This window comes from Somniosus microcephalus, chromosome 24, assembly GCF_052327205.1.
Source record: "Somniosus microcephalus isolate GS21.2 chromosome 24, FLI_Smic_1.0, whole genome shotgun sequence".
Lineage (NCBI taxonomy): Eukaryota > Metazoa > Chordata > Chondrichthyes > Squaliformes > Somniosidae > Somniosus > Somniosus microcephalus.
The window spans coordinates 36050467-36067359 of NC_141010.1; the positions used below are offsets into that span (position 1 = coordinate 36050467).

At 46.5% G+C, this 16893-nt stretch overlaps 1 protein-coding gene across 3 annotated transcripts in view; it reads right to left on the reverse strand.

Annotated features, from left to right (window-relative positions):
- The window catches only part of cnp (2'',3''-cyclic nucleotide 3'' phosphodiesterase), a 31311-nt gene extending 14431 nt beyond the window's left edge, over window positions 1-16880 (reverse strand). Inside the window, exon 1 of one of the 3 annotated variants that reach the window (XM_085966505.1) lies at window positions 16288-16880. In XM_085966505.1, the coding sequence (XP_085822631.1) occupies window positions 16288-16293 (6 nt within the window). In that variant the 5' untranslated portion in view covers window positions 16294-16880. Of the gene's footprint in view, window positions 1-6173; window positions 6327-16287 lie in introns of those variants that run through there. The other 2 variants (XM_085966502.1, XM_085966504.1) reach the window with 2 other exon arrangements.
- Window positions 16881-16893: the final 13 nt, after the last annotated feature.

Here is a 16893-nt window from a genome sequence, read left to right on the forward strand (position 1 = left end):
TCCAACTTTTTCCAGTTCTAACGAAGGGTCATCGACCTGAAACGTTAACTCTGTTTCTCTCTCTACAGATGCTGCCTGACCTGCTGAGTGTTTCCAGCATTTTCTGTTTTTATATCATAAATAGCAGCCTTGATTAGTGCTGGGACTCTGTACAAACTGGACGAGAGATTTGTGGTTAAGTAGGATCGTCTGCAGTGGAATCACCATATATCCAGCATAATGGAGCAGATTCGACTAGTGGATGATGGAAACTAGCAAATAATCGCATAGTGGTTAGCACTGTTGCCTCACAGCACCAGGGACCCGGGTTCAAATCTGGCCTCGGGCGACTGTCTGTGTGGAGTTTGCACATTCTCCCCGTGTTTGCATGGGTTTCCTCCGGGTGCTCCGGTTTCCTCCCACAGTCCAAAGATGTGCGGGTTAGGTTGATTTGGCTATGATAAATTGACCCTTAGTGTTAGGGGATTAAATACGTGGGGTTACGGGGATAGGGTGGGATATGTGTCGGTGTAGGCTCGATGGGCCGAAATGGCCTCTATCTGCACTGTGGGGATTCTGTGATTCTGCTTTTGCCCATAATAAAGTCAAGGCTTCCCCAGGAAAATAAGACCAGGTCACTGAGAGTATTCACTGGTTCATAGGTTTTAAAGGCCAGGTCACTGAGAGTATTCACTGGTTCATAGGTTTTAAAGACCAGGTCACAGAGTATTCACTGGTTCATAGGTTTTAAAGACCAGGTCACTGAGAGTTTTAAAGACCAGGTCACTGAGAGTTTTAAAGACCAGGTCACTGAGAGTATTCACTGGTTCATAGGTTTTAAAAGAAAAAAGATACAAAACCACACAAGTCCCTTGGCAAAATCCTCGACCTGAGAATAAAGATCGGCTCAGTATAAACAACCGCAACTGAACTGAATCTTGGGCCAAGGTTGACTTATGTCAGATTGGCACCAACGAGCTTCCCACAAGCCTTTGGTTCTGCAAAAATCTGGTGGATAATTGAGAAGAATAATAACTGGAGGGTGGATAATGGAAATGTCACTAAGCAGCAAAGAGGATTATAAGAACATAAGAAATAGGAGCAGGAGTAGGCCAATCGGCCCCTCGAGCCTGCTCCGCCATTCAATAAGATCATGGCTGATCTGATCCTAACCGCCAATCCACTATCACAGAACCATCTCCTGAATCTAACAGAATTAGACACACGAAATAGGAGCAGGATCAGGCTACACGGCCCCTGGGCCCGCTCCGCTACCCACAGGGCCATGACCGATCCGAACCTAGACTCATGTCCAAATTCCTGCCCGCTCCCCGTAACCCTTAATTCCCTTTACTTCTAGGAAACTGTCTATTTCTGTTTTAAATTTATGTAATGATGTAGCTTCTACAGCTTTTTGGGGCAGCATATTCCATGGACCTACCACCCTCTGAGTGAAGTAGTTCCTCCTCATCTCAGTTTTGAAAGAGCAGCCCCTTATTCTAAGACTATGCCCCCGAGTTCTAGTTTCACCCATCATCAGGAACATCTTCCCCGCATCCACCCGATCCAACCCCTTCACAATCTTATATGTTTCAATAAGATCGCCTCTCATTCTTCTGAACGCCAATGAGTAGAGTCACAATCTACTCAACCTCTCTTCATATGTCCATCCCCTCATCCCCGGGATTAACCGAGTGAACCTTCTTTGTACTGACTCGAGAGCAAGTATGTCCTTTCTTAAGTATGGACACCAAAACTGTACGCAGTATTCCAGGTGCGGTCTCACCAATACCTTGTACAACTGAAGCAATACCTCCCTATTTTTATATTCTATCCCCCTAGCAATGAAAGCCAACATTCCATTGGCCTTCTTAATCACTTGCTGCACCTGCATACTAACCTTTTGAGTTTCGTGCACCAGGACCCCCAGATTCCTTTGTACTTCAGTACTTTCCAGTTTCTTGCCATTAAGATAATAACTTGCTCTACGATTTTTCCTGCCAAAGTGCATAACCTCACACTTTCCAGTATTGTATTCCATCTGCCAAATCTCTGCCCACTTACTTAGCCTGTCTATGTCCCCTTGCAGGTTTTTTATGTCCTCCTCACTCACTACTTTCCCTCCCATCTTAGTATCATCTGCAAACTTTTGATATGTTACACTCGGTCCCCTCCTCCAAATTGTTAATATAGATTGTAAAGAGTTGGGGACCCAGCACTGACCCCTGCGGAACACCACTAGTTACTGATTGCCAGTCTGAGAATGAACCATTTATCCCAACTCTCTGCCTTCTGTTAGATAGCCAATCCTCTATCCATGCCAGAATATTACCCCCAATCCCGTGATTTTTTAATCTTATGCAATAATCTTTTGTGTGGCACCTTATCAAATGCCTTTTGGAAGTCTAAATACACTACGTCCACTGGTTCCCCTTTATCCACCCTATATGTTACTTCCTCAAAGAACTCCAGCAAATTTGTCAAACATGACTTCCCCTTCAAAGAACCATGCTGACTTTGTCCTATTAAATTATGATTATCCAAATGTCCTGTTACTGTCTCCTTAATAATGGACTCCAAAATTTTACCTACCACAGATGTTAGGCTAACCGGTCTATAGTTTCCAGCCTTCTGTCTACTGCCCTTTTTAAATAAGGGTGTTACATTAGCAGTTTTCCAGTCTGCCGGGACCTTTGCTGAGTCCAGGGAGTTTTGGAAAATTATTACCAATGCATCCACAATCCCTACCGCCAGTTCCCTCAAGACCCTAGGATGTAAGCCATCAGGTCCAGGTGATTTATCCGCCTTGAGTCCCATTATTTTACCGAGTACCACTTCCTTAGTGATTTTGATCGTGTTTAGCTCCTCCCCCCCCTTTAGCCCCCTGTTTGTCCAGTGTTGGGATATTCTTAGTGTCTTCTACTGTAAAGACTGATATAAAATATTCATTCAGTGTTTTTGCCATCTCCATATTTCCCACCATTTGAGTTCTGATATTGATTGAAATTGAGTTGCCCCAAAACATCAACTAACTTTCTCTTTCAGATCCTGACAGACCACATGTGCAGCTCCAGTTTTTATTTCAGACTTGTGCCTTACTGAATTGTCTGTAAGGACATTCTGACTCACTGAATGCGTCATTTACTGGATTTTAATCTTACTGGTCTTAATCTAAATGTACACTCTCGGGAGCCGCAAGCCTACATTTCGTTGTACTGCACTTGTGCACTAACAATGACAATAAAAGTTGATTTGATTTGATTTTGATTTAATAGCTCCCTCTAATTCGCGCTCACCTGTTTACAATCGACACTCAGCTCCTGGACTTGTGGCAGATATTTCAACAGGTGGATCCTGATTTGTGTTTTATTCTCTGGCCCAACACTCGTGATATTTAGAACTGGTGTGCCCTAAAAATGCTTTTGGTCACAGATTTACTTAACTCCAAAAAGTAAATGGAGAACTGAGAGAGTCTGTTCTAAAAGCAGTTCACTGTTAAATTAAGACCAGCCCACAGACACCCAAGGTCTGTTTCACCAGCAGGGGATTTCCAGGTGCTGGCACTTTCAAAAAACCAATCTATATTTATAAATAAGACCTTCCAAGACTGCAGTTTTCCCCTCGTTACATTTAAACAAGCTTCTCATTTCCATACAGTTCAATACATGGAACCAACATATAGTTTGGATAGAATAATGGGTACAAGTCTGTATCCTAATTAAGAAAGGGTTAAAGGATATCTCAACATCAGAACCTCACTTCAAGCTTAAAGAAAGACAGACTTGCATTTCTATAGCACCTTTCACAACCTCAGGACGTCCCAAAGCGCTTTACAGCCAATGAAGTACTTTTTGAAGTGTAGTCACTGTAACCTTGATGCCTGTTATCTTATGTAAAACATGCAATGTATGCAATAGGTACACGGATACATTAAAAAAAACGTTTTAAAACCACCGAGTCTCTGTGAAAGTTCACAGCTTCTTGCCTTTTTCTGCATTGTTCCAGAGACCCAGGGCAGTGTCTAACCACTTTTTAATCTCTTAGTTACTGCAGGACTGTTGGTAAATAATGTACAGCAGTGGGCAGGGAAATTCCAGACGCAGGATTACTCGAGGGGGGAGGGAAGATCTGCTGGAAATGAGTCACACTGTGAACGATAGATAACTTATTAGGTACCTTGAGCCAATTAACAGCTGCCACAAAAAACAAGAAATTAAATAAATAACTCCATCCAACTAAATGGTACGTCTACAAAGGCACTTGGAAGTGCACAATGCAAAACTGTAATTGAGGCCTTCAAATTAAAAATTATAACTTCAATCTTGTGAGCCCCTTTTGATTATAGAGTTACAGCCACATTAGGTCAGTTTCAGATATGCCATTTTTAGGCTATATATCTGCAGTTTTGATAACTGGGAGAACGAGTCCTTTTTCACTCCAGCTGATAATGTACTTATGACTGAGGTTCACAAGAGCAGCATTAATGCTTTGCAATATCAACAAAAGACCTTTGTTGCAGGCTAATTTAACAGGATTCAGGGTCCTGGGTGTAGATTAGAAACCAATTGAGGCAGTGTGACACACAGAAACTCTGACAGGATACACTGCCCAGGGGAGGGTTTAAGCAAAGTGCAAGTCACACATACTGGTTGTACAGCAATGCTGGCAAAACATTGGGATCACTCCCTCTGCTGAATCCACTAGGGTTGGTTAAGCTCTGCTGTTGCTTTATCCAGGAAGGTCCCAGGGTAGATCCCTGGCCTATACTGAGTTATCTGACCTTAGCCAGAGCATCAGCAGTGGGGGGAGGCTGCAAATGGCTCCAGTGCCCCTGGGGGGGGGGTAAAGGAGAGAGGAAAAATCGGTCAGCAATCCTGTCCCAAGACATAATCCAGAGACCCTGGCCGAAGTGAGTGTGCATCAGGTGAGGGGCAGGATCGAGCCTTGGCTGTGATACCTCCACAGTCAAATAGCTTGCTGCCCTCAGTATAAAGGCTCTCAGCTGAATACTGGCCAGTACAGGAGGACTGAAGTCTGTAGAACGAGAACAGGACGGTGAGCAACTTTGGGAGAGAAAGGGGGGCAAGGGTGAGCAGAGAAAAATAGGACCAGATATGTAGCGGATTTTTAAGGACTTTACTATAATTACTCAAAATAAACAAGGCGACTAGGGTGGGCTGGGAGAGGTTCAAGTGGAGCCTAAAAACCAGCACAGACCAGTTGGGCCGAATGGCCTGTTTCTGTGCTGTAAATTCTATGCGATAATTAATCAATAACCCAGAACACAGGAATTTCTCAACCTCCTAAATTAATTATCTGAAAAGCACAAGTGTGGAATGTTTTAAACTGCAGAATAATCTGGGAGTCTGGGAGAAGACTTACATTTATATAGTGCCTTTCATGACCTCAGGACGTCCCAAAGCGCTTTAAAGCCAATGAAATACTTTTTGTCAGCAGTGGCTCACTGAGTCAGAAGGTTGTGGGTTCAAGTCTCACTCCAGAGATTTGAGCACAAAAATCTAGGCTGACACTCCAGTGCAGTGCTGAGGGAGTGCTACACTGTCGGCTAAGCCCTGTCTGCTCTTTCGGGTGGATGCAAAAGATCCCACGGCACTATTTCGAAAAAGAGCAGGGGAGTTGTCCCCATGTCCTGGCCAATATTTAGCCCTCAATCGACATAACAAAAAAAACAGATTATTGGCTCATTATCACATTGCTGTTTGTGGGAGCTTGCTGTGCGCAAATTAGCTGCCACATTTCCTACATTACAACAGTGACTCCGCTTCACAAGTACTTAATTGGCTGTAAAGCGCTTTGGGATGTTCTGAGGTCATTAAAGGCGCTATATAAATGCAAGTCTTGAAGTGCGGCGGCGAGCAAGCTCGCACAAACAGCAATGAGATAAATGACCAGATAATCTGTTTTTGTTAGAAATAATTAAAGGGGGGAAGTTACTGGGTTTGTTATGTGGCATCGAATAAGTAAAATACAACAGTAGCAAATAATTCATAAATAAAACGTTAGCCAGTCATAAAGATTGATCAATAAAATAGAACAATAGATCAACAAAGAGCAGAACAACGAGCAAGTCAATGATTAAGCAGACAGCGCGGCCTTTTGCATTCAGTCGGCGGGCTCTCCGCTGTTGAAACGCAGGTCGTTGCTGGAATATCGCGGACCCGCCCCGCACTCACCAGGCTCCGGATCCCGCTCTGCATCTGAACAGACCCAGACCAAGGAGCGGCACACTCACCGAAACTGAAACCGGCCGTGCGCGGCCCCGCCACATCAGCGTGCGCGTAACCGAGAGAGACACGACAAGCCCCCCTTCCCCCGACAGAGAGTGTATCCGCCCCCAGACACTGTACCCGCCCCCAGAGTGTGTATTCGCCCCCAGACAGACAGTGAGCACCCGCCCCCAGACAGAGAGCATGTATCCGCCCCCAGACAGTGTACCCGCCCCCAGACAGAGAGTGTGTATCCGCCCCCAGACAGACAGTGTGTACCCGCCCCCAGACAGAGAGTGAGCACCGCCCCCAGACAGAGAGCATGTATACGCCCCCAGACAGAGAGTGAGCACCGCCCCCAGACAGACAGTGAGCACCCACCCCCCAGACAGACAGTGAGCACCCGGCCCCAGACAGACAGTGAGCACCTTCCCCCAGACAGTGAGCACCGCCCCCAGGCAGACAGTGTGTACCCGCCCCAGACAGACAGTGAGCACCTTACCCCAGACAGCGTGAGCACCCGCCCCCAGACAGAGTGAGCACCACCCCCAGGCAGACAGTGTGTACCCGCCCCCAGACGGAGAGTGAACACCTTCCCCCAGACAGAGTGAGCACTTCCCCCCAGACAGACAGTGAACACCTCCCCCAGACAGAGAATGAGTCCCCCCACCCTCCCACACACAGAGCGTGCCCCCCCCCCCGGATCGGAGCGGAAGTGATCGCCCCCCCGAGGGAGGGTGGAAGCGCACTGTCTGAAGGAGGCCCAAAGTACCAGACAGTGAAGGGCTGTTCACTGTCAGACACAGCAAATGAGTGTGCATGAGCCCAAGGCTCAGCGTTCAAATTCTTGAGGGATAGAGAAGGGCACGTGGGTGTACCAGTGAGACAGAATGAGTGCCCCTAACTTTGCCTTGCCACCTGGCATTTGAGGCACTTTTCTAGCATGTTTAGTCTGAGCCTCCCTCCTCGGGAGATGGTTCAGCTGCCGCCTTGTGGAGAAGTGTCATCTGCAGGAAAGATAAAATGACTGATGTAGTGTATGTACCTTTAAGAGCCCCTGTGTACTGTAATAACGGTAGTGACCACTCGGGTATATAAGCCTGTATAGCGTCTTGTATCTTTTAGTTCACCTCCAGACTTTGTTCAGTAAACACCTGTTAAACCAACTCCTGCATTTCGTCTCTCCATGAACACACGGATACAACAGTGGCGACGAATTGGAAACGGCCTTACCTGCAATTCGGCAGCACCTCAAGGAGATCGATTCATCAGACGAAGGTCGAAGAAAAAAAAAACTGCGGTTTCACCAGCTAGCCGGGCTGGTGGCAGGTACTGCACTAATCCTTCCTGGGCGGCGGGCTGGGGCTCGATCGGGTGGCTCTGCAGCGGGGCTGAGCAGCGAGTCGGAAGGCGGAGGCAAACAGAGACGGAGGGTGGAGCACTCGGGAGACGGCCGGCGCTGCAAAGCAGGTCGGCGTTTGGACCAAGCAGAGGGAGGGAAAAGTCCCAGAGAGTCCGGCGGGAACGAGTCTCCAACTATTAAAAATATGTGTAAATAAAAACCGCGGAGAACAGCGTTGTCAGCAGCGGCAGCGGCGGGAAAGCGCAGGAGGCGTCATTTTTTCTCGGCAGGGAAGAAAGGAAAGCACGGGAGGCGCCATTTTTCATTTTCAGGATGCCTAAGACTGGCAATATTACTGCTTTCGATAGTAATATAGAGGATTGGACCACATATGGTTAGCACTGTTGCCTCACAGCGCCAGGGACCCGGGTTCGAATCCGGCCTCGGGTGACTGTCTGTGTGGAGTTTGCACATTCTCCCCGTGTTTGCGTGGGTTTCCTCCGGGTGCTCCGGTTTCCTCCCACAGTCCAAAGATGTGCGGGTTAGGTTGATTGGCTATGATAAATTGACCCTTAGTGTTAGGGGGATTAAATACGTGGGGTTACGGGGATAGGGTGGGATATGTGTTGGTGCAGGGGTTACAGGGATCGGGTGGGATATGTGTCGGTGCAGGCTCGATGGGCCGAAATGGCCTCTATCTGCACTGTGGGGTTTCTGTGATTCTGTGATATGTGGAAAGAGTGGAGGTATATTGCACAGCGAATGAAGTAGAGGATGATAAAAAGGCATCGGTACTTCTAAATCTGATGGGCGCAAGGACATACGGGCTGTTACGAAACTTAATCACTCCAGCCAAACCGATGGACAAGAATTTTAAGGAGATTGTTGATACCCTACAGGAGCACTTAAACCCAACACCGCTGCTGATAGCGGAACGATTCAAATTCTTCAGGAGGAATCAGCACAAGAATGAAAGTAACGCTGATTACCTCACTGAATTAAGAAAGCTGTCAAAGCACTGCCAATTCGGGGCAGGACTGGCAGATTCTCTACGAGACAAATTCGTCTGCGGTCTCCTAAGTGAAGGAACACAGAAAAGGCTACTTTCTGAGAAAGATTTGACACTGGACAAGGCTTTCAGTGTGGCTGTATCATACGAAGCAGCAGCAAGAGGAGCTGCAGAGTTACAGCAACAGCCACAGGACTTCGGCACCCATGAAATGACACGGGATTTCGAGAGATGTTATCGCTGCGGCAGATCCACCCATGACCAGAGGGACTGCTGGTTCAAGGACAAAGCATGCAGGCAATGCGGAAAGATGGGACACATTGCACGTGTATGCCGATCTGGAAACAAAAAATCCACTGACAGAAAAAAAATCAATAAGGAAAAGTACAGAAAGGTACAAATGATGACGGACAGTAGCTCCGAAGACCAGAAGAGCGATAGCGACTCCAGAAACAAGAGACTAAGCTGTCTCAAATTACATAATGTATGGTTTCCTCTGGGTGCTCCGGTTTCCTCCCACAGTCCAAAGATGTGCGGGTTAGGTTGATTGGCTATGATAAATTGACCCTTAGTGTTAGGGGGATTAAATACGTGGGGTTGCGGGGATAGGGTGGGATATGTGTTGGTGTAGGGGTTACAGGGATCGGGTGGGATATGTGTCGGTGCAGGCTCGATGGGCCGAAATGGCCTCTATCTGCACTGTGGGGTTTCTGTGATTCTGTGATTCTGTGAATTGCCAAAGAAGATTACCAGACCATTTGGGTTACCCTCACGATAGTGGGGTCCCCAGTTAAAATGGAGCTAGATACAGGATCAGCTCTGACCGTCATAAGTCGACGGGATTACGAGCGGCTATTTCCGCATATACCTTTGAAAGACACATCCATTATCTTGAAGACATATACGGGGCAGAAAGTATACCCCAGAGGGAAAATAAGGGTGCCTGTTGTATACAACGGCAAGGAAATACAGAAGTTGTATTTATACGTTCTGCAAGATGGTGGTCCACCGCTGTTGGGACGTGAATAGATCAGGAAGATACGTTTAGACTGGCACTCCATTCAGGCACTGACGGTGACCAGTAAGAAAAAAAATGATGACGTCATACCTGAATGATTAAAAGACATCTTGGCCAACGCCAAAGAAGTGTTTCAACAGGAACTAGGAACCTTGAAAGGCGTCACCGCCTCAATAAAAGTGGAAGATGCAGCAATTCCCAAGTTTTTTAAGGCAAGGCCGGTGCCATATGCAATTCGTCCAGCAGTCGAGGCAGAGCTGGAGAATTTGGAAAAGGCAGGCGTGTTATCCAAGTTGGATTGGAGCGAGTGGGCAACACCCATCGTCCCGGTCATGAAGAAAACGTTGAATAATGATAAATCTGAAGAACAGAGAAAAATTCGCATCTGTGGAGACTTCAAGGTGACTGTAAACCCGGTCCTTCACATGGTACAGTATCCTCTTCCGAGGATAGAAGATATTTTCGCCTCACTATCCGGAGGGAAACGTTTCACCAAAATTGACTTGGCACAGGCATATCTACAGATGGAGGTTGAGGAGGCCTCTAAAAAGTATCTCACGATAAACACACACAAATGCCTGTACCAGTACAATCGATTGGTTTTCGGAGTAGCATCAGCTCCAGCTATCTGGCAAAGAGCTATGGAGCAAGTCCTGCAAGGGATTCCGGGGACTCAATGCTACCTAGACGACATCCTTGTAACAGGAGAAAACGACAACGAGCACCTTGCCAATTTGGAGCAGGTGCTCACTAGGCTGAGAGAACGGGGCCTACGAGCAAATCGCCCCAAGTGCGAATTTTTCCAGAAACAAATATCATATTGTGGCCATATAATTAACAAAGAAGGTTGCATAAGTCACCTGAAAAAATTGAAGCGGTTATAAAAGCCCCAGCACCTGAAAATGTCTCACAATTAAGGTCGTTCCTGGGATTGATAAATTACTATCATAAATTTTTACCAAACTTGTCAACTGTTTTGCACCCTCTTAACGCACTGCTACAAACGGGAGTAATTTGGAAATGGAGCGAAGACTGTAAACGTGCCTTCCATAAATGCAAAGGCTTGATCACGTCCAAGGAAGTGTTGGCTCATTACAACCCATCACTGCCAATCAGACTGGCGTGCGATGCATCCCCTTACGGCGTAGGAGCGGTATTATCGCATAGATTCCCTGATGGCTCGGAGCGGCCGATAGCTTTTGCGTCACGCTCATTGAACTCAGCTGAGCGTAACTATGCCCAGATCGACAGGGAAGCACTCAGCCTGGTGTGGGGAGTGAAGAAATTCAACCATTGCCTACACGGACAAAAATTTACCTTGTTGACTGACCATCAACCCCTCGTCTCCATATTCAACCCTAAAAAGGGCGTTCCCATTATGACAGCGCAAAGGCTACAGAGGTGGTCCCTTTTCCTAGGGGCACACCAATATGACATAGAATACAAAGGATCAAAACAGCATGGGAATGCTGACGGTTTATCGCGCCTACCGTTGCCAACGGTAGAAGAGGCACCTACAGTGGAAATGTTCCACTCAACCATAGTGGAATGTCTACCAGTAACAAATTCTACCATTGAAAAGGAAACGAGAAATGACCCGACTCTCTCACAAGTCTACGATTTAACGGTGAAGGGATGGCCAGCACATGGCGAACCACTGTTGCCAGCATTCTCGCAAAGAAGAGAACAGCTGTCAGTGTGCCGAGGAACCTTGATGTGTGGATCCAGAGTGGTGATTCCACCCAAACTCCAGGATAAAGTGCTAAAGGAGCTTCACGAGGGGCATCTGGGTGGAGTGAAAATGAAGAACCTAGCCAGAGCATTTGTGTGGTGGCCAGGTATCGATGGAGACATCGAAGAAATGACCAAGAGCTGTCTAGGATGCCAGAAGGTCCAAAACGCCCCACCATACTACATCCATGGGAGTGGCCCTCATCTCCATGGCAAAGGGTACATATCGACTTTGCTGGTCCATTTATGGACTCGATGTTCTTAATCGCGGTTGATGCACACTCCAAGTGGCCGGAGGTAATAAAGATGTCCTCCACCACCACGGAAAAAACCATCACAGTATTAAGGACCATATTTGCCAGGAATGGGCTGCCAGAACAGATCTGTTCTGATAATGGACCGCAATTTGTTTCCGAAGAATTCAGGAAGTTCTTAAAAAACAATGGGGTTAAGCACTACACGTCCGCCCCATACCATCCCGCCACCAATGGATTAGCTGAAAGGTTTGTCCAGACCTTCAAGAAGGCCATAAAGGCCATGGGTAATGAAGACATAAATCTACAACATAAGGTAGATAACTTCTTGTTTGCGTACAGGAATGCAACACATGTGGTTAGAAACCAAACTCCCGCCATGATGTTTTTCAATAGAAGACTAAGATGCCGGCTGGATTTGATCAAGCCAAACATCAGAAGGGACGTAGAGAACCGGCAATTTCAAGGCATGAATGAAAGGCCAACTAGAACCTTCCAGATAGGTCAACAAGTTTTGGCCCGGGACTACCGTACCGAGAAATGGCAGCCTGGAACTATTTGCACACGACTAGGACCGCTGATGTATACTGTGGACATTGGAGAAAGCATAATAAGGCGCCATGCTGACCAGATCATAGAATCATCCGAAAAGGGACAACCTACACCACAACTCTATACGCCTAATGATGAAGCAGAGATACCCATAGTATCTACCTCCGATCCGGTGATACTGGAACCAGATGAACCCGACACTGGCATTCAAGCCGAATCGACCTTGCCAAAAGAACCTACTACACCACCGAGGCGTTATCCGGACCGAGTCAGGAAGCCTCCAGAGAGACTGACTTATAATTGATTAACTGCAGCAAATGTGTAGATTATTGTTCTTGTAAACATGTTAATTAATGATGACTTAAAATGTTATGTACTAATTATCTAAAAGGGGAGGAATTGTAGTGTATGTACCTTTAAGAGCCCCTGTGTACTGTAATACCGGTAGTGACCACTCGGGTATATAAGCCTGTATAGCATCTTGTATCTTTTAGTTCACCTCCAGACTTTGTTCAGTAAACACCTGTTAAACCAACTCCTGCATTCCGTGTCTCCATTAACACACGGATACAACAACTGATGCCAGCGATAACTTGGCCAGCAATGCGCTTCTGATGTTAAGGTTGGGCTGTGCCCTGTTCTCAACATTCAAGGTCCATTCACAATGATCCTATTGTGAAGGCAACTGTGCCATAACTTCAAGGCAGATTCGGTGGCAAGGCAGCTTTTACATTACCGGATGCATTCTATAATATAAATAGGATATATGAGCATATGCCTAACAGTGACACCATGGGAGAGATGGTGATCATAAGACACCAATTGTACAAGTTTGCGTGAGCTTTTAATAGGCGAGAAAACACTAGTGTGTATTTGTGAAATTGTTACAAACTGCCTCAAGAAAAAGAGAATATGAGGGCATGAGTTTTAACAGTGAGAATGCACACGAGAGGGCATAAAGGACACACATTACTTTGGATCTAACGTGTAAAACAGTGACAGATGTGCTTATCATCTAGAAGGGGCACACGTAGAAAGGGTGTTTGCCTTACATTGAGCTTCAAACCCTGTCCATCAAGATCACCTATTTCCACTTCTGTCCCTACCTCACAGCAACTGCTCCTAAAACCCTTTAGGGAGAAAAATTGAGGACGCTAACCTCGCTAATTTTAGCGCCCCGAAAAAGTTAGCGCCCCTCCCCAGTATATTCAAGGAGGTGGAGCGCTACTGGAAGCCCCCGGGGGCGCTAACGAGTGGCGCAAAGCACTTTCTCCCCCTTAGTGTCTCTAGCGTAGGGTTTGGCTGGTGCCAACATCAGTGGGTGCATGGGCCTGAAGGATTTTTTTTTTACTTTTAAAATGGATATGTACCCTTTTGAAATGGAGACGCACATTGTCTGCGTTCCAAAATGGAGTTTGGACTTCTCCACTTTTAAAAGGAAAAAGGACTGCCTGTTGGTTTCTGTGAAGATAGCAGGAACTGTCTGTCTTTTGGGTTGCCATGGGACCAGTCTCAATGTGGACGTCATGAAAGGCAGGGGCCTTTTCATATTTGAACTTGTGTGATTTGTGGAAAAACACCTTTTGTCCATGAAGCCGGAGTGTCTGGATGGACAATGAGGTTTGCTGGCCAAAAGTAACATCTCTGGACTCTTTCAATGAAGGAGCAGTCAAGAACTTAACAAACAGTTAGCACTTCGTGAACTGCTCATCTACAGTAATGGCCTACCATTGTTTTCATCAAGATGACCAATCCAGGACAGACGTCACCAGGAAGACCAACTAGCATCTCTGCGACCATGGTAACCAGGAATCGCCCAGCCAGTTTTGTGTATTATACGGGGTATAAACATGCTGAACTTTGGGGATTCAGGGCTTGCTTTTCTCTACCATCTGGGACAGGGTTCTCCGCGTAACTACGCGTCCGTCAACTCTCCAGGAATGCCCGAAGTGAGTGCCTCGCCGTACCGCCTGAACGTAACTCTCTAGGCCTCATCGCATGCCTCTATTAGGCACGGTTTTGCCTCTGGAGTTGAACGGACCCGGGACCGTGTGAATCAACGGCAAGGGCTGGTAATTATATCCAGCATACACCTCCAGAAATCCCCAGCGTGTTTGGCTGCTGAGGAACTGCAAGTGTCCAAGATGCAGGCTAACACGTGTGTGTGTGTGAGGAGGCTTCCAAGTGTGGGTTCTGACCAAACCGGGAGAGGGGTTTAGTTAGAAGGGTTTTTCCATTATCTAGGCTTAGAATCTGGGAAGGGGGTTGGTTCGGCGTAACCGACAGGGTGGGTATTTTAGTCTAAGGCTATAAGCTAGTGTCCACGGTCACCTACTCGTTATGCCATAAGCGAGAGGAGTAGGGGTTGTCGTTTTGTGAGTGTAATAAAAGGAATCAATCTTTGACCAACCTGAACCATTTTGTTTTGTCTTGAGTCAATTATAATCTATCCATAGTAACTCCTTGGGTCCGAACTTGGGGATTGTGGGGCTTGTGGTATAATTCGGAAGACCAACCAGGTGGCATCCGGTCACGGCCGGGTTACACAGTAATCCCGCTGGGGACGCTGCGCATCGGGCATAGGAGAAGACCTATTTGGCCTTGGTCTCTCTCTCTCTGTGTGGGATTACCCGCTAATCGACGGGCTAGGCAGGGCAAGGCTGGGACTATTGGCAAAAGCTCCTGCCGTCCAAGGGAAACAATCCAAACCGGGGAGTTTTTAATGCACGATTCGACTCAAGGGAGAGTCATAGATACACGGGGCACGCAAAAACACCCTACACCAGGCTCAACTTCTCCGACACTTTTCTTGCTGGCCTCTCAAGCTCCAATATACGTAAACTCTTAACTCGTCCAAAATTCTATCACCTGCCCCTTATCCTGCATTAAATGCTCAGCTGCCTCAATTGGCTCTCTATCCTTAAACAGTCATTTCAAAATCCTCATCCTCTTTTACAAATCTCTCCATACCCCTGCTCCATCCCACATCAGCAGCCTTCGCCAGCCCCGACATTCTGGTTGGCACTTTTCCAACTCTGGCCTACAGTGTGTTCCTCCCACCTCAACAATGCATGGCAGGGTTTCTAGTTATCACATTCCTGTGTTCTGGAATTCTCTTCCTAAATCCTTGGCACCTCTCTCACCGACAAAAGGCTCCTCAAACCTATCTTTCAAACTCACATTCGGTGACTTCTTCTAACTCCTCCAAACTCTCATTTGGTGTCTTTTGTGAAACACTGTGCGACGTTTCACTACATTAAAGATATTATAAATGAAAGTTGTTGGCTTAATTCACTCTCCAGCATATTTTGCCTTTTACTGGCTCAGTTTTTGTTTCTAGCTGCACTTCTGTGGCTTACTACATTCCAAAGTAAACTAGATAGGGAACCTGTCCTCCCCCTAAGGGCAGGAGCCAGGGATTTACAAGCAGCTGCCAATCTACATAAACTTCCCACACTCTAGACTCCGCAACCACCACTGTGCTGGTTAAACACGAGTTTCTTTCAACACTGGTACAACCGAAACCATCCAAATTGGCTCCCTCTATAATCTCCATATTTTAAACCCTGGTTCCATCCTTCTCCCAGGCAACTCATTCAGACTGAGTCAGTGCACAACTTCCGCATCCTATTTGACCCTGAGTTGAGTTTCAAACCTCACATATTTGAAACCACGTTAATTCCATCTCTGTAACATTTCCCATATCTACTTGTACCTCACCCGCAGCAACTGCTCCTAAAACCCTTTGTGTCTCTTGATTGGTAGCAAGACCTTCAAATTTGATCACTTCAACATTCTCCAAATTTCTGCTGTCACAAATTGCAACTTGTCCAAAACCCCATTGCCCATATCCTACCCATACCAAGTCCCGCTCCTCTGTAAGGTGTTTGGTTTACTTGTCCTTACAAGGGTTCTTTGATTCTGGGTTTTACAGGAACAAAATCGTAGGCGACACAAAGGTTTAGGTTCAACACAAAACTGTTAGTTTATTAAAACCAACAAAACACAGACAAAAACCTGTTGAGATTTGGCTGGAACTTACAATCACCTATACGGCTTGTTGTTACCGTTGTGGATTGTAGGCCTGGATCGGAGATGACCTGTCCCCATCTCTTTTATCTGACTGCAGCTGCCTACACAGCGCAAACCCCTTGTAGAGTAAACCGAATACTTACAATCATGCTGGGGATGACTGTCTTCCCTTCCTCCTTACACCTGGCAATTCCTGTAGGCAGAGCTAGCTTCCGAGAGAGGGCTTCCGAGCGAAAGGGAGAGAGCTGTGAGTATGGTTCCTTCTTATAGTTCTTTTAGTCATCTGGCCTCTTCGAGTCTGGGCTTTCCCCCAACTCTTGTTTTCCAATACACACCTAGTAATCCAAACCACAGTTTTAATTCCTTATCTTGTCTCCCCTGCCCTGTGATACATATTTAATGTGATTTAGTCTTCCTGCTGATGTGTTTTGCCCAAGGTTAAAGTGTTTTCCAGGAAGTCCATTGTTCCAGCGAAACTGGCATTGCTGTCTTATCCATCGAAGATCCATCTAAACCCATTAAAACACGAAGTCTCATTGTCCAAAGTTAAATCACCTATTCACCGTTAAATCACTTATCGAGACGCTCATTGTTTCAGTTACACTCAGAGCATTGTCCAGATGTTAATTTTTCCCATCGAAACCTCACATTCAAGGCCTCACAGTTCAATGTCAATGTCCTTTTCAGAGCCAAAGCTTTCATTGTGCAGTATCAATGTGTTCTCCAAGAACTGCAAACTTTAATGACTG